The sequence below is a fragment of the Ahaetulla prasina genome, chromosome 5 (assembly GCF_028640845.1).
Source record: "Ahaetulla prasina isolate Xishuangbanna chromosome 5, ASM2864084v1, whole genome shotgun sequence".
Taxonomy (NCBI): Eukaryota; Metazoa; Chordata; class Lepidosauria; order Squamata; family Colubridae; genus Ahaetulla; species Ahaetulla prasina.
The window spans coordinates 62,582,278-62,603,802 of record NC_080543.1 but is presented as its reverse complement, the minus strand read 5'-3'; the positions used below and the strand labels follow the sequence as shown (position 1 = coordinate 62,603,802).

General features: G+C 39.1%; 1 protein-coding gene across 5 annotated transcripts in view; it reads left to right on the top strand.

Moving 5' to 3' along the window:
* The window catches only part of KDM6A (lysine demethylase 6A), a 219,497-nt gene that overhangs the window by 182,192 nt on the left and 15,780 nt on the right, over positions 1–21,525 (top strand). For all 5 annotated transcript variants that reach the window (XM_058186113.1, XM_058186111.1, XM_058186116.1 and 2 more), the window contains 6 exons: positions 3,547–3,611; positions 5,243–5,317; positions 7,680–7,828; positions 12,067–12,181; positions 12,810–12,997; positions 16,129–16,270. In XM_058186113.1, coding sequence (XP_058042096.1) covers positions 3,547–3,611; positions 5,243–5,317; positions 7,680–7,828; positions 12,067–12,181; positions 12,810–12,997; positions 16,129–16,270 — 734 coding nt within the window. The remainder of the gene's footprint in view (positions 1–3,546; positions 3,612–5,242; positions 5,318–7,679; positions 7,829–12,066; positions 12,182–12,809; positions 12,998–16,128; positions 16,271–21,525) is intronic.

Below are 21,525 nucleotides of genomic sequence, written 5' to 3'. Positions count from 1 at the left end.
TTGCTGGTAATCCTTATGATTTATATTGATATATTGACCATCATTTGTGTTGTAAATGTTGATGAACATACCTTCTTGATGAAGGTATCTTTTCTTTTATGTACATTGAGAGCATATGCACCAAGACAAATTCCTTGTGTATCCAATCACACTTGGCCAATAAAATATTCTATTCTGTTCTGTTCTGTTCTGTTCTGTTCTGTTCTGTTCTGTTCTATTCTATCTCATTAAGTTCAGATTCCACTACTACAAATCTATCATATTCGTCTGCTATAAGTAGTTTAGGTTTAAGTTGAGTTTTTATATATAGAACAACTCCATTAATATTTTTTAAACCAGCAGATATAAATTCCTCCCTTCATAATTTTTTATTAAGTACTTCTTATCTTGTTTCTTAATATGTGTTTCTTGAAGGTAGGTTATGTCAACATTAAGTTTCCTCAAGTAATGAAATAGTTTTTTACGCTTGGATGGGGCATTTGCCCCGTTAATGTTCCATGTAATAGTCTCCATCTTTAGACAAAGTAGTAAGTACAACTATTTTAGCCACACCTTCTTCTTCAGTACCAACATTTTTGAGATTGTTCCACCTCTAACTTCTTTTCTATATCCATTTTTCACCTAGGTCTGAAATTAGTTTATGTCTAATCAAGAAATCCTTGGCTTTTTCTATAGAATTCAATCTAAATCTTTGGCCTCAATAAGTAAGTAACAATCCTTCCAGTTTATCCCAATGGAAAATAATTTTTCTCTTCTTCAAGATGTCAGTAAGGAAGGTGTAAGGCAAGCTTTCCTTTTTCTCAAAATTCTAACCATAATTTCCTTCAAAACAATTATATCCATGTTTTCCATTCTCAGTTCGTGCTTAAAGTGGGAATCCAAAACATAATCTCTTGTTATTCTTGCAAAGTGAACTATAACATTCCTTGGTAACTTTCTCGTGATGGCAAATCTAGACTTTACTTTGTATACTTTGTCTAGGTCTATATCAAGAGTTTTTTCTTCTTTATTAATTAACTGAGACAAAGCCTTAACTATCCTTGGTCTGATATCTTTTCCTGGTTGATCAGGAATTGCTCGAAATCTTAATTGAAATGCCTTAATCTGTGATTCCAAAATAGTTATCTCACCCAATTCAGCTTCATACAAAAAAAATATTTGTCTTTTCCAATTTGTACTCTGTATGGTCCACTCTATCCTTCACCTGTTCAATGTCTCCATTCAGACATTGGATTTTCTCCCAGAGTTCCCTTGCTAGAATATCAATCTTGGTTTCAAGCTTTATTCCCATCGATTGAATTAATTCATGCATTTTGGCTGTGTATTCATCCATAAAAGGCCTTAGAAGTTCTATATCGCCTGACAATCTCTCAAGTCTGTCTTATTTCATGTGGTCATTGTGACAATTTATAACCAAGATTTAAATTTTTGAACTTAATTATTTTATACAATTATTTTAATTTTAAAATAAATTTAAATATTTTTTAAAAAATTAATAATTTTGAGTTACAGATTTTTATAGTTATAGATGTGTAGCATAAAATGCACTTGGTTTAATGATGTTAGTGAGATATTTAAAAAAATTAGCAATACTATAGTTCCACAAAATGGAAATGACAGGCTGCAAGTAGAGAAAGCCTGAAAGGTAAATATACAGAAAAACTAGTGCCTAAGAAGTGGTAGCACCCTTTATTGTCTATGAATGGCTGGTTCTTCCACAGTAAACTTTCATGGTTGCTCCACCCCAGCCAGGTACTCACCTTTTTCTTCTCCAAGAAGCAGTCTGAGTGTGTCTGGCTACTCAAGGGAGCAAAAGGATTGATTTTCAAAGCCTCTCCTTTCCCAGGGAGATTTCTTTTGGCTTAGAAAACATTTTAAACCTGTAACTGTGGAGAAACGGTAAAGAGATCAATATCTCTGCTACATCAAGGGCGAGTAGTTCTGCCAGAAGTGAGAGACAAGACCTATTTAAAAGTGTGCCTTAAGCATTTGATGGACCCTCTTTTACTGGGAGCATAGGATTGTGCTTTGGGCTTTGGTACACAGCTCAGCTGTGTTGTCTCCCAGAGACCAACCTTAGCCTTGGACCAGATCAGCCTATGCATCTTCTCTATGCTCATGGATTATGGTGGGTTCTGTGGTATTCATAGGTGGTTCAGATGATGAAATGGCATAAGAGATACCCACTGGAGGAAAACAAATAGTGAATCCAAACATGGGTAACAATCTTCCTTAAGGATTACTTGTGGTGATAAGGGCAACAAAATCTACTTAATTTTCTGACCTTATTGCATCCATAGAGAGCCGGCCAGTGACCCTGTTTACAGTGACCTGGTCTTTTCTTTGTAAAGGGGAGTCCCAGGAATTCTTGCAGAGCTGAATATTATTCAGACATCTGTCAGATAATGTTGCTCAGATTTGCTCGAAGTTGGAATTCAACTCTGTAATACTAAGAAGTTGTCTGAGGTATGGTCTTGCTTGGAAAAACTTGAATCTGTTTGCTCTAATGAAGTGGAGCTGTGAGTTTGGTCACCTGTGTTTTGACCATTCTTTCTGGTCGATTAAGGTCTGTTTTGGAAGATGGCAGGTGGTTGAGCCTATGAGGTGGTGGTAAACAGTTCTCTGAGAGAGGACAGTTTTATCTGCCTTGAAGGTCCATCCCCTGCTTAAGAGATCATCACTGGACTTTGACCATAATATCGTTCTGGGCCACATCAGGATTAGGAATGGGAGGAACTGTATGGCCTGGGGAAACTAAGAACAGGACAAAATGCTCAAAATATTTTTCATTGCTGTTTGTGTATAGATAGGAATCTTGCCAGATTAAAGTACACTCTGCATATCTATCAGACAAATGCTGTGAAGCATTACAGAAGAACTTTTCCTGCATACCAACAACTCAATGCTGATTTGTCACTTCAATCCTCCCCCCTGCAAATCAATACAAGATTCCACCATAGACACCATGTTTCCTCTCCTTGACTCTGGATCCACTCATTGTTGATCAGAAGGGAGAGATTGAGCCTCCCCAATTCTATTTAACATCTACATGAAGCTGTTGGGCAAAGTCCTCCACTGGCATGGAGTACAGTATCATCAGTATGCCAATGATTATCAGTTTTACATCTCCATTCTGGGCTGACCATGTGATGCTTCCCAATGCCTGGAGGCAATGAGGGTTTGGATGAGGGAGAACTCATGGCTCAACCCTAGCAAGATTAAGTGACGTATGTGTGCGTGTGTGTGTGTAATTATATAGAATTGTAATGTATCTCTTTATAGTCTTTGTAACATCACTGTTGATGTTTTAAAGAACAAACATCAACAGTAAGGTTTTAAAGTAAGATAATTATCTTAAAGAATAATTACACTGAAAGCTAATCCTTCATGAACAGAGTTAATGACTGGAAGATAAGATTGATTATGACAGTAGAAGTGAATTGAATATGTTTATCTTAGAAATATTTATGGGCACTTTACATTGTACATATACTGTATATATGTGGTAGACTATAAATATTGTATTAAATTATATGACATTTGCAGGAGGAAAATGAAAAAAAGAGTCATCATAAGGACCATTCAGATAGTGAGTCAACATCTTCGGATAAGTGAGTATATAGTTTAATTTCTGTTTAATTTCTTTTTCCTGTCATACTAATTTCCTTTGTATATTCTGTTTCTTCTGTATGTGATTATGTTACTACAACTTACTACAAGTGCACTCAAGTATATAAAATAGTTTTCATATTCTGGAGTCATTTAGAAAGAAGAAAAATATTAATGAAACTGTTTGGGCAGGCAGTGCCTCATAAATGTTTTAAGTCTGATTAAAGGTAGGAAAAATAATTTTTTAGCCTTAAAAATAATACCTGCAATTTCACAGTTAAATAAGGCCCTCATGGGCCACTTCTAAGGCTGTCCGCATTCTGGCCTGCATGGCCACCACAAAGTTGTAGATTAGCGACATGATTGGAAATGAGGATTCCCTTTTGAAAAGGGCCAGCTTCTCTTGTGCAGGGCCAGGGAGCAGTGCTACCCTGCCTCCTCCTTTTCTCTAGGCATGATTCGCCTGGATTCGTTTGTAAGCTCAGATGTGGATAAAAGTCTCCAAGCTTGGAATGGGGTAAGCAAGAGGCGGCAGGGGAGCAATTAGAGTTGCACAAGGGAGGCTGGCCCTTCTCGAAGGGAATCCCCATTTCTGATTGTGGTAAGGATGCTGGCTTGTTGGGGCAGCCTTCTGTCATGCAGCTTTCCTTCTCCAGAGATCTGTCAATGCAGAAGTTTGACTTGGAAGAAACTGCTTCCTTGGAAACTTTCTCCTCTGCGCTTCCACATGCAGCAGTGTTGTCCTCCACCTGCTTTGCTGGGAGGGGGCACTGGACAGGAAATGCCAATGATGTCTAGGATTGGAAGAAGAACATTTCCTTTGACATGCTGTGCGCGCACATACACACACCCACCATTCCAAGCTTGGAGACATTTATAACCACATCTGAGCTTACAAACTACCAATCATGCCTGGACTTGGGAAGAAGGCCCTCTCCTTCCTCTGTGGATAAAAGTCCCCAAACTTGAAATGTGATGTGTGTGTGCACGTGTTTGGCTGCCAGGAGTTTAAGGAGGCACAGTGCTTGTGAGGCACTGAGTTGCCCCCGTGTTGAGTTAGCCGGTGCGATTTGTTCTGTCCTGACCGAGTTAGCCATGCCCATTGAGTGGTGTTGAGCTGGCCACATCCACCTAGTCATGGTAACCCGGGTACTGGCTTTTTTGAGGGAAACCATAATGCTGATGTGGCCCTCAATAAAATTGAATTTGACACCCCTGCGTTAGACTAAATTGCACCACTAGATCAAATACATATAATTTTTAAGCTTGCAGTTAATTGGTGTATGAATAAATGCTTCATAACAATGTAACTGCTGATCTGGTAGAGGCTTTATTTCATCTAACAGAACTAAAATCTATTAATTATCAATAGCTTAGTAAACATTTAAACCAGTTTAAATTTATGTGTGGGGATGGGAAGGTTTGCTAAAAATACATAATCTCTGTTTTAATGCATTATTTCATTCAATTCTGTCTGATTCAATGCCCTAAATAAAATTTTAAAACCTGACTTTTCAAATGTATGTATACTACAAGCTAGTACTCAAATATTTTAAAATAATTTGTTTAAAATATTTTAAAATAAAAAACTAAATATATTTATTGGTGTCTTATTTTGTCTTTTAATTTACAGTTCTGGGAAGAGGAAAAGGGGACCTTTTAAAACTATCAAGTTTGGGACCAACGTTGATTTATCAGATGACAAGAAGTAAGTAAAGTCACATATACAATATTAAACACTTTCCTTTTATTACCATGTTTTTCTTAGATTGTGTTCCCAAGTATATTTGGTTTCATTATTTTAAGCATTATGATTACAGTGATGGCTAATAGCATATTTTTTAAAATAAAAAGTCTAATTAAACAGCTCATTTTGTACATCATTTGTTTCTAATATTGAGTTGCAAATTCTGCTACAATTACAGTTACTCAACATAAGGCAGTTCAGACATGTCTAACACAAGGCCCACAGGCTAGATCTGGCTAGTGATGTGGTTAGATCTGGTCCGCGGGGCCACCCTAAAGATAGCAAAGGACCAGCACGCGGCCCAGGCCAGCTGTGCACTGAACTACAACTTGGTGACAGCCATCCAGGCCAGAATGCAGTCAGTCTTAGATCTGCTGGGCTGCCCTGGAGCCAGCGAGGGGCCACCCTGTCCCCTGGATGCATGCATAGGAGGTGATGAGCACATGGGGTCTAGTGTCCTGGTAACCGTCTTACCCCACAGGATGAATTCCTTCTGAGCACTTCCCTTTCACCCAGGATGCTAACCCCCGCATGCTCACCTCCTCCTGTCCGAGGTGGCAGGGGCGGCCCCTCATTCCAGGGCAGCCTTGCAGGTCAGATCTAAGGCTGACTGCATTTTGGCCCAGATGGCTGCTACCAAGTTGTAGATCGGCACCACGCCCACACCAGCACCTCCATGGCCCATTCGCTGGCCTTGCCTGGCAGCTTATAAGGCTTCCCTTTCACTGGGACTGCCCCTGCCCCTGCGTGGGAAAGCCACCACCACTGGTGGCACAGTCACTGGAAGCCTTGCCAATTTTTCCCCCTCCCTTTGTCCCTTCCTGAGTGGGAAGGAAGGAAGGAAGGAAGGAGAAGGGAATGAAAAGCAGGGAAGGGAGGAAAAAAAGGGAAGGAAGGAAGATGGGAATGAGAAGACGAGAGGGAGGGAGGGAAGGAAGGAAGGAAGACGGGAATGAGAAAGAAGGAAGGAGGGAGATGGAAATGAGAAGGAGGAAGGCAGGGAAACAGTGAGGTTTCTCTGGTGAACTAGGCTTTGGTGCTTGCCCTGGTGTCACCTTCCTCCGCTGGAGACTTCCAGATACCCCCTTCCAGCCTTGCCTGGCCCCCCACAGGAGGCAGAGGACAACACTGCTTCATGTGGAAGTATGGAGGAGAAAGTTTGTAGGAAGCAGTTTCCTCCAAGTCCAACTTCTGCCATGACAGATATCTGAAGAAGAGGAGGGTGTGGCAGAGGAGCTGCATGAGGGAAGGCTGCCCCAACAAGCCAGCATCCTTACCACGATTAGAAGTGGGGATTTCCTTTTTGAGAAGGGTCAGCCTCCATTGTGCAACCCTAACTGCTCCCCTGCCACCTCTTGCTCACCCCATTCCAAACTTTGAAACTTTTATCCACATCTGCGCTTACAAACTGCGAATCATGCCTGGGCTTGGGGAGAAGGTCCTCTCCTTTGTGGATAAAAGCCCCCAAACTTGGAATGTGTGCATGTGTGTGCATGTATGCACTCGACTGCCAGCAATTTGTGGGAGGGGGGCAGGACGTTGTAGGGCACCGAATTCTCCTCAAATCGACTTAGCTGGTGCAACTTGTTCCATCCCGACCTAGCCATCCCAAGTCAGCTAGTCGCGGCGACCCAGCTACCGGCCCTTTGAGGGCAACCATAATGCTGATGCAGTCTTCAATGAAATTGAGTTTGACACCCCTGATTTAGTTTTTAAAAAGTTGTATGTTTTTCCTTTTATATGTAAAACATACAAAAGACTCTAGAACAAGAGATAAGTTCTTTTCTTAAGAGAAATTCAGTTCAAATATTTTTCTCGATCAAAGTATAAATGAGATATTATTGATTTTACTTTAAAATAATGCCTTTATTTATTCAAATCATCTTTCTTAATCAATGACAATTATTTATTTGAATTATATTCCACCTAAAATAACTGGAGTTACGTTTTCCAGAGCATTCAGGAAATAAATTTTTCAGAGAACTGCCAGCCACATCGATTAGTATCTCAAATTCTCATCTGATTATCCATTGTGGGTAATATTTATTAAATATATCAGGACAGTTTACATACACCATAAGTACCCTTACAGTCTGAAGAATAAATATTTCCTCCTTGGAATTAGACTAATGGTTATCTTTGAAATCATCCATTTTTGCAGAATAAGATTAAAGGTGGAAGGTCTAAATATTATATCCCAACTGAGAGATTGAAGGGACATTTATGCTCATCTGTTTTAGAGTTGATATATGATGGCTTAAGAAAAAATGCTTTGTGTTCCCCAAAATATTATATAACCAATTCATTTGCTGTTTTGTAACAGATGGAAGCTACAGCTACATGAACTTACAAAGCTTCCTGCTTTTGTGCGAGTAGTATCAGCAGGAAACCTTCTTAGTCATGTTGGTCATACAGTCTTGGGAATGAATACAGTTCAGTTGTATATGAAAGTCCCAGGCAGCAGAACACCAGGTAGGTTATACAAAGTAAATTCTCCATTTCAGGGGTTGGAGGAGAAAACATTAGTAGAATGAATTTTGGCTTCACTTCAGAAAAACATTGGGTTGCATTGACACTAGAAGGGGATTCTGGGTAGCTATAGACAATGTCTTCATGACCAGACTTCATGACATAAGCAGTGCCCTGCTGGATTTGACTCTTGGTCCATGTAGTCCAACAGGCTATTCATGCAGAAGCTAACCATTAGTCTCCTAATTTATGTCCATCAGAGGCAGTCACACTGCCATTAGGGCTACTAACCATTGATTCCCCATAACTTCCATGAATTAGACCAGCATTTTTTTGAAGTCAGCCAACTTGGTGGCATCTTGTGATCTGACTTCAAAAATTGAATTTTGTGTTGTGTAAAAGGAAAAAAAAGTCCTTTTTTCTGTCTAAAATCTTTCAAGTTTCTTTTTCATTAGGTAGCCTCTTTTTGTAATATTTTGGGAAGAGGAAAATAGCTTCTCTTTGTTTACTTTACCTAGACCCATAATAGTCAAACTGTGTCCCCACATGATAGATTCTGTTTACATCATATAAATGTATTATAAATGTATTACTACAACATTCATTATAATATTTTGTCCAAATAAAAGTATTTCATGAAATGTATTAATGACTTCTATATGATTTGAAATGGTTCCTCAGGTATCTCAAATTTGAAGATTGCTAAATTACACTATGCATAATTTTATATTTCAATTAGATCCCCATTCATTTGCCTCAGTTTTAGACTAAAAAGGCCCAAATGTTGCCACCTACCTAACAGCAACGTTTTTCCAATGCCTTGATCTTCTTAGCACCACTCTGAACCTTCATTATCTCTCCTCTATCCTTTCGGAGGTGTGGCAATCAAAACTATGCAGCATTCCAGATTTCATAGGACTATTAATTTTTCAGTACGGTATCTTATTATCTCTAATATGCTTTTGGCCTTTTCTACAGCAGATATACACCATTTTGGCATCTTCCTTAAACAGTTTACGATTCTCCAAGGTTTCTTTCCTCATCAGTCACTGCTAGCTCTGATCCCATTAGTTTGTATGAGTAAGTTTTGGCACCAAATATAGAGGTATTGTTTCCTATCCACCCCCATTCAAAAATCTTGGGGAGACTTTGAGAGTGATTATGCATGACAAGATGTGAAATAGATATCTTCTCCCTTCTAGCTTGATGTTCTTGAGAAAAGGCATACAGAGGCTACCTTTTCCAACATCATGCTGTTTTCTGAGAATGCATGCAGAGGGCCAATTTAAGATTCTGCTACCATAAGAGGGGATAAGGCATGGATCAAATGGGAGATCTTCTCCGTGGTTCTACACTATAGAATACACTCTTTCCCCTTCATTCTTGGGATTCAGGAAGGCATTAAAATGTTACTTTTTAAACAGCTTTTTAATGCTCTAATATTGGATAACCAGGGATACAGTTGTTCTCATTAGTTTTTGTTTAGACACGTGGTAATTCTTTATAAATGTATTACATTATGTTTTATTATCCACTGCCTAGACTTCGTTAAGTATTTATATTTTATGTATTGGAGCTTTTCCATCTCATGCTTACTTTCTGGAGATTTCCTCCAGATCCCTTGAACTTGGAGGAGAGGGTGAGACTTTATTGCCTCTAGGCTGTTCCCATTTGTCATACCCAGAGAAAGGAAGAATGTAAGCTACTTGTGCATCCACAGCTAAGTAAAAAAGGAAAAGACCAGTGTAGAAGGAGGTAAGCATGGTTGTTAGAAGAACCATGATCAGAGATGAAGAGCCAGAATCCATATACTGTAGGTCAATTGAATTGCACAGATACGAACCACCCATCCCACAGACAAACAACCGTCTCCCAATTGGGGTGTACAGATGGGAAGCCAGATACAAGATCTGAACCTGAGAACATAAAGTTTTAAGCTGATATTGGCTAAAGGAGGGAAGATGCCCTTAAGTGGCAGAAACCAGGAGCTTGCTAGAGTTAGTGGAGTGAAAAGTAGCAAATTCCTTGAATGTGGAATGTGCACACTTTGCCTGCTACATGGAAGGTCAGGAAGGGAAGATTGAAATAGTTAAGACTACACTTCATACAGCCAAATGGATTGTGAGCACTAGAAAAGATGCTGAAATGCATATTGAAGTCAACGTTTTTCCTTGCCTATTTTTAATTCATGAAACTACCTTCAAATTTGGTGCCACCTCTCTCCCTTTTTTAATCCTACTTTAAAGCCTATTTTTTTGTAGAAAAATTGTGATTCAATCCCTACCTCTCCATATCTGCTACAATATCTACCAAGTTTCCCCAAAAATAAGACCAGTCTTATTTTCTTTTGGGCCCCATAATAAACATTAGGGCTTATTTTCAGAGGATGCCTTGTTTTTTCACACAGGCGGCTGTGCAGCGCATCTGGCAGGCCAATGCCACCAACATAAGGTGGGGCGGGCGTGGTGCCATGCCATGGCCCCTGTGCGCTTCACCCCTACCATCCTACATCGTCCTCCAGCGCTCCTCTAACTTTGCCCATCCATACTTGTTTGCTTTACTCCTACAGCAGGAAAGAGGAAAGAAACCCACTTGAGGCTTCAAGGCGCCATCATTGCGCCAAAACACCAACTCAGTGAGAGGGGATTAATTTTTCTGCAGATGGTTTCAGGAGGGTGTGCCGCATCCACTCAGAGTGATGAATTGCTGCAGAGTGCTGCCACTGAATGATCAGGTGAGGCATGGGGCGGGGGCACGCAGGGGCCATGGCACCGCTCGCATCCAATGCCTCACTTGATTGTTTGGTGGCAGCAGGACCAGGATATCTTTGGGACCGCCTTCTGTTACCACATGCCTCCCACCAGCCGGTACGGTCCCATAGAGAGGGTCTTCTCAGGGTGCCGTCAGCCAAACAGTGTCGGCTGGCGACCCCCAGGGGGAGAGCCTTCTCGGTGGGGGCACCTACCCTCTGGAATGAGCTTCCCCCAGGACTTCGACAACTTCCTTACCTCCGGACCTTTCGCCGCGAGCTTAAGACATATCTATTCTTCCGAGCAGGACTGGCTTAAATAGGGTTTTTAAACATGGATTTTATTGGGGTTTATTTTATATTTTGTATTGTATTTTAAATTTAGGCTATATTGAATAAGTTTTTTAAATAGTGTTTTTATTGTAATGTATTGTATTATTTTATCTGCCTGTTCACCGCCCTGGGTCCTTCGGGAGAAGGGCGGTATAAAAATTAAATTATTATTATTATTATTATTATTATTATTATTATTATTATTATTATTATTATTATTATTATTATTATTATTATTATTAATTATTATTATTATTAATTATTATTATTATTAGCACTACAACAATTTGCTGCCCTGAGGGGATTCAGCGCACTCTTCTGAAACCATCTGCAGAAAAATTAATCTCGTCAAGTTGGCATTTTAGTGCAGCAACGGAGCCTTGAGTGGGTTTCTTTCCTCTTTCCCACTGCAGGAGTAGTGGGGCCATCCCAGCCAGCTAGGCACTGAACCCCTGCCACCGCAGAGTCCATGTGTGCACCTGCCACCCATTCTCCCCGCATCAGTCATGCTCCCCACGGCACACTGCAGCTGATCCGAGGCACGCATACTGATGCCCTTTGGGCGCCTCCCTCCCTCTATCTCCTGCTGCAGCCTGGTGGGGGGCTGACCCCCAACCCCCACCTCACTCCCACCTTGCCGCCTGCGCCTCCCTCTGGTTCTCCAGTCATGGCCATGCCAGCTTTCCCCTTCTAAAGGTGAAGCAATCCAGCTGGTAGGCGATCTGGACTGCTGGATGTGCCATGCACGATCCGTGTGCAATCTGGACTGCCAGACATGTGTGTGGCCACCTGCCCCATCGTGGCCATGGGCATGGGCAAACAAAAGCATACAATGGGATGGAGTGGATGGACTCTTAACCAGGGCTTAACAAATCAGGCTAGGTCTTATTTTTGGGAAAACACAGTAAGTATCAAAATAATAATAGTATAAACTTACACTCGTATCCCTTCTTTAAGTTTCTTTTTGTTTCATTTGTGGAGGACTTTGCTTCTCCTTCATTCTTTATACTGCTTTGAATAAACATATCATCTCAAACAAAAATAGCCTTGCTATGAAAACTTACACATATCTTTAAGATTCTGTTGTTTTTCTATGTATATATTGCTCCTTATTGTTTATATTGTAAATATATCATCACTTATTTTGTTTTAATTGTAGGTCATCAGGAAAATAACAACTTTTGCTCAGTCAATATAAATATAGGCCCAGGTGACTGTGAATGGTTTGTTGTTCCAGAAAATTACTGGGGTGTTATGAATGACTTCTGTGAAAAGTAAGTGTTGAATTCTCTCTGTGTATCTTTCTCTAAAACAGAGATGATAAAGTGATAATACTCCAGGTACAGCCAGACTATAATTCTCAGAAACTCCAAATAAACCCCCTAGAGAACCTCCTGTCCTTCAGCCAGTGATTTTATGACATCCAGTCATATAAGTCAATTTAAATACATAAATATTAAGACCTTTAATTAAAAATGTGAAGGAATATTAAAATATAAAAACATAAAAAATAGCAGAAAAAGTTTTAATGAGTGTGCCCTTTCAATTGATTAATCTTCTCTAAAACAGTTCTGTTTTTAATTATATTTATTATGTTTGTCATTGTCTCATACTTTTTCTTCTGTCATCTTTATGCAACTTCTAAGGTAATGACAGTATTGGTATACAAGTATAGATAAAAGTTATCATCCTAGCTAGAATCTATTTAATCAGCATAAAATACTCTTATGCCATAATCCTTGTAATTTATTAGAAAGCAGCTTCTTATACTTTGCTGCAAGTATTTAGATTAGATGGATCACATGTGATGAAGGAAGAGGTTCCTAGTCTAATATTCTTTTGAGGATAAGCAAACATTTGTGTATAAGTAAATGTTTCCAAATATTCATTCTTCTTTTACAGAAACAATATGAATTTTCTAATGGGTTCTTGGTGGCCTAATCTGGAAGATTTATATGAAGCCAATATTCCAGTTTATAGGTTTATTCAACGACCTGGAGATCTAGTGTGGATAAATGCTGGGACTGTTCATTGGGTTCAGGCTATTGGCTGGTGTAATAATATTGCCTGGAATGTTGGCCCTCTTACAGGTACGATATTGATATATCTTACAATTGGAAAATGATTGCAGCTGCCAAAAAAGCCAACACAGTTCTGGGCTGCATAAACAGAGGGATAGAATCAAGATCACGTGAAGTGTTAATACCACTCTATAATGCCTTGGTAAGGCCACACTTGGAATATTGCATTCAATTTTGGTCGCCACAATGTAAAAAAGATGTTGAGACTCTAGAAAGAGTGCAATAAAAGAGAAGAGCAACAAAGATGATTAGGGGACTGGAGGCTAAAACATATGAAGAACAGTTGCAGGAACTCGGTATGTCTAGTTTAATGAAAAGAAGGACTAGGGGAGACATGATAGCTGTGTTCCAATATCTCAGGGGTTGCCACAAAGAAGAGGGAGTCAAACTATTCTCCAAAGCACCTGAGGGTAGAGCAAGAAGCAATGGGTGGAAACTAATCAAGGAGAGAAGCAACTTAGAACTAAGGAGAAATTTCCTGACAGTTAGAACAATCAATAAGTGGAACAACTTGCCTGCAGAAGTTGTGAATGTACCAACACTGGAAATTTTTAAGAAAATGTTGGATAGCCATTTGTCTGAAATGGTGTAGGGTTTCCTGCCTCGGCAGGGAGATGGACTAAAAGACCTCCAAGGTCCCTTCCAACTCTGTTATTGTGTTATGTTATTTAGAAATATTTCTGAACTTTCAATTTCCAAAAGATATGTAATACGTTTACAAGACACAACGTTAGATTGAGCTGTAGCACTAGAAATTATAGTAATAGATAAATTATTTGATATCTTAACAACCATTTTAAAAAACACCCAGAAGAACCCAAACTCATTGTAAGAGAATTAATCATCAAAATGATATTAAAATATGTTTGCAAAGTAATACATTTTAATAGAAAATACGTGGGAGTATTATACAGACGTTGAGAAAGTAGTGAACAGAGTACCATAAAATAGATTCAGCATCGTGTCCATCTAATTCATGATTTTAATGATCAGAAATAAACTGTTTCCTCCTTCATTTGTACATGTTTTTCCACTTGACCTGGATGAATATTTTCTGGTTTATCAGACTATGATTTGCCCTTGACATCAACTTTGAGCAACTTTTATAAACTTCAGTTGAATGATAATTGTCAATCCTTATTCAAAGGAAACTTTTAGCCACTAGTTCCCATGGCAGCTTTTCAAGTCTTACTAAGCAGGTGCAGAAGGACTGTGACTGGGTTCACATGTCTTACTAAGGTATGTCTGGTTAATTGTGATTTCTTGAATGAATAATGCTTGACATACACAAAGCATAAAAACACATGTGCCATAATTTGCATAAAATAGTAATTAAATTCACAAACATGCTAAACTAAAACCAAATCAAACATCTTACCCATAGTAAGATATGTGAACTTACCAGATGTTTTTTCTGATCCCAAGTCATGGGTTTTATTATCTGTCACCTAAAAGCATTCATATGGCTTATTTTAAAATTCTATGTTGAAATTAAGTACTTTCTGTTCAAAGGAAACAGGCCTAAAAAGAGGAAGTGGAGTTGCATTATATGTAAGAAATCAGTACACCTCTACAGAAATGTATAAAACAAAGGATGAAAGTTGTTTTGAATGCTTATGGGTTAATGTAAAAGCAAAAAGAAATCACTTTGCTATAAGTGGATGCTACAGGTCACACAACCAATCAGCGGAAATAGATAAACTTTTTGCTAATCAATTAGGTAAAGTGTGCAGGAAGCACCACAGTAGCAATGGGGGACTTTAAATACCCTGACATCAACTATGACAGAAGCTCTGCAGCATGTGTGAGATCAAACAGAATGACCTTTTGTCATCCAAAAAGTAGAGGAGAGAGCTAGAGGGTCAGCTGTATTGTATCATCTTACTAACAGAGATGAAATGATGGAGTAGATTGAAGTTGTGGGAACTTTGAGGAAAATATGACCATGTCATATCGGAATTCAACATAATACAGGCACAACTAATTGAACTAAGTCAAACTACTGTCTTAGACTTTAGGAGAGCTGACTTGAGCAAACTGAGACTTTAGGAAGAATTCCATGAAGAAAATCCTAAAGGGAAAGGAAAAATGAGGTGTTTAAGAAATTCTGGAAAATGAAATTATAAAAGCCCAATATGAAATAATACCACAGAGGGGGAAAACAAGAGACCCCAGATGAAGCCAGCATGGTTGCATAAAGAGCTCTTTGAGAAAGGGAAAGAAAAAAAGGAGAAGTATTAAAAATGGAAAGATTGACATAAAACTAAAGCAGAATACCACTAAATAGCCCAAATCTGCAAGGATGAATCAAGGAAAGCTGAGGCTCAGAACAAACTAAGACTTGCAACAAATACCTAAAATAATTTTCTTTCAATCAGATCCTAGAAAGAGTGCAGAGAAGAGCAACAAAGATGATAAGGGGTCTGGAATTTATGAATTAATGATTGACAGATCTAGGTATGTCTAGTGTAACAAAGAAAAAGAGTAGGGATGATATGATAGCAATCTTCCAGCACTTGAAGGTAGTGAGGCGCTGTCAGAGAAGAAAAGGTTGACCTATTCTCCAAAGCACATGAGGGCAGGACAAGAAGTAACAGGTAGAAGATCATTAAAGAGAGGTCCAACCTAGAACTAAGGAGAAATTTCCTGACATTCAGAATCAGTGGAACAGCTTGCCTCCAGAAGTTGTGGGTGCAACATCACTGGAGGTTTTCAAGAAGAAAGTGGATGGTCATTTGTCCAGAATGGTATAGGATCTCTTGCATCTAGAAGACCTCCAAGGTCCCTTCCAACCATATTCTGTATTCTGTGTTATTGGTACTTAAACCCAACATATTGTTTTGTCAATATGGTTTCATCACAAAAGGACCTGTTGAGATTTTTTTTGGACAACTCTTTTTTGAAATTCCGTTCATTTTTATTTGCCTCTAATAAAAAAATGTGCTTAGTATAAAACGCCTCACTGTAAATGTTCCCTTGTGTCTTTGACATTTTACTTTGGCATATACAATCAAGAATTTTGGCCAAGTGATTTCATAGGACGTTTAAAATCTCTAATGACTAGATTTTTTTCATTGATGGAAGGAACGATCATTATAACAAAGTGGTCCACATATTATTTATTTTCATTTTCATTATAGCTTGTCAATATAAATTAGCTGTGGAACGGTACGAGTGGAATAAATTACAAAGTGTGAAGTCAGTAGTACCTATGGTTCATCTTTCTTGGAACATAGCACGAAATATCAAAGTACCAGATCCAAAGCTTTTTGAAATGATCAAGTAAGTCATTTTAAATCAATATATAATTACTTAGTGAATTATTATTTGTAGAAGGAACAATAAGTGAAACAAATAAGGGGTTCGTTCCTAGTGCAGAAATATAAATATTGAAGAAAGCTTATCATTACCGTTAAATGTAACTGATTTGTAAAGGACAATTTCGGAAATATATGTCATCTACTGTTTTATAATTAATTAAAACAAGGGTACTACAGTATATCTAGTATTTTGACAAAGAGCAACAAATCATCTGCTCTTGATTATTGGCTTTGCAATATCAATTGTTTGAATGCTTCACTTTATATTAAAAGATGAAAAACCTGACAATATTTAATAGTTTTGCACATTTGGATTAAGTATTATATATGAGTAACTGTAACTAACTTGCTATATAGTAATATGTAATATAGTAAAATGCAGTATATGGATCTAAAATGGGAAAGGTGCTTTGAATCCAGCTTGCTACACCTATTGGGAATTTCTTAATACATGCATTTTTCTAGGACCACTCAGCTATGGGTAAATACTGGAAAAAGATGTGACTTAAAGAGCTGTCAATGGATTGATTGATTGATTGATTGATTATTTATTGTATCCCACCTTAATTATTTACAAATAACTCAGTGAATATATCCAACACAACCTCCTCCTATTTTTTCATACCAAATCTAAAAGACCTTTCTTGCTTCAAATTTGAATACTACTCACTGCTAATATTATACTGAGGATGATATTGAGGTGGGAGGGCATGATAGCTATATACAATCTTGTACTGATGAGGAAGTGAATGTGATACTACTTTAAAGCATCAAAGCTATATTCCCAATAGATTATATTCTTTTTCACTCCTTCAAATGTATGCATTGTGAAGAAAGATTAAAAGGTTTTGCTAATCTTTTCAAGAAGCCATTGAGTATGCTAATATAGTGCACACTTTTCTCAATTTCCTCTTCCTCTTTTGTTGTTGCTGTTAGTTGCGAAGTCGTGTCGGACCCATCGCGACCCCATGGACAACGTTCCTCCAGGCCTTCCTATCCTCTACCATCCTCTGGAATCCATTTAAGCTCACGCCTACTGCTTCAGTGACTGCATCCAGCCACCTCATTCTCTGTCATCCCCTTCTTCTTTTGCCCTTAATTTTTCCCAGCATTAGGCTCTTCTCCAGGGAGTCCTTCCTTGTCATTAGGTGGCCAAAATATTTCAGTTTCATCTTCAGGATCTGGCCTTCTAAAGGGCAGTCAGGGTTGATGATCTCTAGGACTGACTTGTTTGTTCACCTTGCAGTCCAAGGGACTCGCAGGAGTCTTCTCCAGCACCAGAATTCAAAGGCCTCGATTCTTTGGCACTCAGCCTTTCTTATGGCCCAACTTTCACAGTCATACATTGCAACTGGGAAAACCATAGCCTTGACTATACGCACTTTTGTTGGCAGGGTGATGTCTCTGCTTTTTAGTACACTATCTAGATTTGCCATAGCTTTCCTCCCCAGGAGCAAGCATCTTTTAATTTCTTGGCTGCAGTCCCCATCTGCGGTGATCTTGGAGCCCAGGAAAATAAAATCTGTCACTACCTCCATTTCTTCCCCATCTATCTGCCAGGAATTGAGAGGGCCGGATGCCATGATCTTAGTTTTCTTAATGTTGAGCTTCAAGCCAACTTTTGCACTCTCCTCCTTCACCCACATCAAGAGGCTCTTTAGTTCCTCTTCGCTTTCTGCCATTAGAGTGGTATCATCTGCATATCTGAGGTTGTTGATATTTCTCCCAGCAATCTTAATTCCAATTTTTGATTCATCCAGCCCCGCCTTTCTCATGATGTGCTCTGCATATAAATTAAATAGACAGGGCGATAGTATACAGCCTTGCTGCACTCCTTTCCCAATTTTGAACCAATCAGTGGTTCCGTGTCCAGTTCTCACGGTTGCTTCTTGACCCGCATACAGGTTTCTCAAGAGACAAATAAGTTGGTCTGATATGCTCATCTCTTTAAGAACTTGTCACAATTTGTTGTGATCCACACAATCAAAGGCTTTAGCATATTCAATGAAGCAGAAGTAGATGTTTTTCTGGAACTCCCTAGCTTTCTCCATGATCCAGCGTATGTTGGCAATTTGATCTCTAGTTCCTCTGCCTCTTCGAAATCTTACCTCTGGTAGTTCTCGATCCACATACTGCTGGAGCCTAGCTTGTAGGATTTTAAGCGTAAACTTAGAATAGAATAGAATAGAATAGAATAGAATAGAATAGAATAGAATAGAATAGAATAGAATAGAATAGAATAGAATAGAATTTTATTGGCCAAGTGTGATCGGACACACAAGGAATTTGTCTTGGTGCATATGCTCTCAGTGTACATAAAAGAAAAGATACGTTCATCAAGGTACAACATTTACAACACAATTGATGGTCAATATATCAATATAAATCATAAGGATTGCCAGCAACAAGTTATAGTCATACAGTCATAAGTGGAAAGAGATTGGTGATGGGAACTATGAAATGATTAATAGTATTGCAGATTCAGTAATAGTCTGACAGTGTTGAGGGAATTATTTGTTTAACAGAGTGATGGCCTTCAGGAAAAAACTGTTCTTGTGTCTAGTTGTTCTGGTGTGCAGTGCTCTATAGCGTCGTTTTGAGGGTAGGAGTTGAAACAGTTTATGTCCAGGATGCGAGGGATCTGCAAATATTTTCACGGCCCTCTTCTTGATTCACGCAGTATACAGGTCCTCAATGGAAGGCAGGTTGGTAGCAATTATTTTTTCTGCAGTTCTAATTATCCTCTGAAGTCTGTGTTTTTCTTGTTGGGTTGCAGAACCAAACCACACAGTTATAGAGGTGCAAATGACAGACTCAATAATTCCTCTGTAGAACTGGATCAGCAGCTCTTTGGGCAGTTTGAGCTTACTGAGTTGGCGCAGAAAGAACATTCTTTGTTGTCCTTTTTTAATGATGTTTTTGATGTTAGCTGTCCATTTGAGATCTTGCGATATGATAGAACCCAGAAATTTGAAGGTTTCTACTGTTGATACTGTGTTGTCAAGTATTGTGAGAGGTGGAAGTATGGAAGGGTTTCTCCTAAAGTCTACCACCATTTCTACGGTTTTGAGTGTGTTCAGTTCCAGATTGTTTTGGTTGCACCACAAGGTGCACTAGCATGTGAAATGAGTGCAATGGTGCGATAGTTTGAACATTCTTTGGCCATTGCCTTTCTTTGGAATTGGAATGTAAACTGACCTTTTCCAGTCCTGTGGCCACTGTTGAGTTTTCCAAATTTGCTGACAAATTGAATGTAGCACTTTTATTGCATCGTCTTTTAAGATTCTGAATAGCTCAACTGGAATACTGTCTCCTCCACTAGCTTTGTTGTTGCTCAGATTTCCTAAGACCCATTTGACTTGACATTCTAGGATGTCTGGCTCAAGGTCAGTGACCACCCCATCATGGTTATCAGGTTCGTTCTTGTATAGTTCTTCTGTGTAATTTTGCCACCTCTTCTTAATCTCTTCTAACTCTGTTAGGTCCCTGCCACTTTGGTCCTTTATCGTGCCCATCTTTGCATGAAACGTTCCCTTCATATCTCCAATTTTCTTGAAGAGATCTCTGGCCCTCCCTATTCTATTGTTTTCTTCTGTTTCTTTGCATTGTTCATTTAAGAATGTATTCTTATCTCTTCTTGCTATTCTATGGAATTCTGCATTCAACTGGGTGTATCTTTCTCTTTCTCCCTTGCCTTTCGCTTCCCTTTTTTCCTCAGCCATTTGCAAAGCTTCCTCAGACAGCCATTTTGCTTTCTTGCCTTTCTTTTTCTTGGGATGGTTTTAGTTGCTACCTCTTGTACAATGTTGCGAAAATCCATCCATAGTTCTTCAGGCACTCTGTCTATCAGATCTAATTTCTTAAATCTATTTGTCATCTCTACTGTATATTCATCAGGGATATGATTTAGTTCATACCTGAGTGGCTTGGGGCTTTTCCCTACTTTCTTCAATTTAAGCCTAAATTTTGCAAGGAGAAGCTCATGATCTGAGCCACAGTCAGCTCCTGATCTTGTTTTTACTAACTGTATAGAGCTTCTCCATTTTTGGATGCAGAGCACATAGTCAATCTGATTTCTGTGTTGACCGTCTGGTGATGTCCATGTGTAGTCGTCTTTTGGGTTGTTGGAAAAGAGTGTTTGCTATGACCATTGTATTATCTTGACAGAATTCTATCAGCCTGTGCCCTGCTTCATTTTGTACTCCAAGGCCAAATTTGCCTGTTATTCCAGTTATCTTTTGGCTTCCTACTTTAGCATTCCAATCCCCCATGAAGATAAGGACATCATTTTTTGGTATTAATTCTATAAGGTGCTTAGGACTTCATAGAACCGGTCAATTTCATCCTCTTCAGCACCAGTGGTTGGGACATAGACTTGGACTACTGTGATATTGAATGGTTTGCCTTGGATTTGAACTGAGATCATTCTGTCATTTTGGGGATTGTATCCCGGTATTGCTTTCCTACTCTTTTATTGATTATGAAAGCTACTCCATTTCTTCTGAGGGATTCTTGCCCGCAGTAGTATATCTGATGGTCATCTGAATTAAATTCGCCCATTCCTGTCCACTTTAGTTCGCTGATTCCTAAAATGTCGATGTTCAGTCTTGTCATCTCTTGTTTGACCACATCCAGCTTGCCTTGATTCATGGATCTTACATTCCAGGTTCCTATGGAGAAAAAATCTTTACAGCATCGGACTTTCCTTTCACCACCAGATGCATCCACAGCTGAGCGTCCTTTCGGCTTTAGCCCAGTCACTTCATTCTTTCTGGCGCTTCTAGAACTAGCCCTCCGGTCTTCCCCACTAGCATATTGGACACCTTTGACCTGAGGGGCTCATCTTCCGGTGTCATATCTTTTTTCCTTTTTGTACTGTCCATGGGGTTTTCATGGCAAAGATACTGGAGTGAGTTGCCATTTCCTTCTCCAGTGGATCACGTTTTGTCAGAACTCTCTGCTATGACCTGTCTGTCTTGGGTGTCCCTGCACGGCATAGCTCATAGCTTCATTGAGCTACACAAGCCCCTTCGCCACGACAAGGCAGTAATCCATGAAGGGATTCTTCTTCCTCTTTATTACTGTTCCTCTTTATTACTGCCTAATTCCACTTAGTTACCAGGTGTTTAAAGGGGTTAGTAGAAGTAAATCTGTCTCAACACCATTGCTGTATTGTAGATAATTACATTCTTTTCCAAATGTACATTCCATAAATGT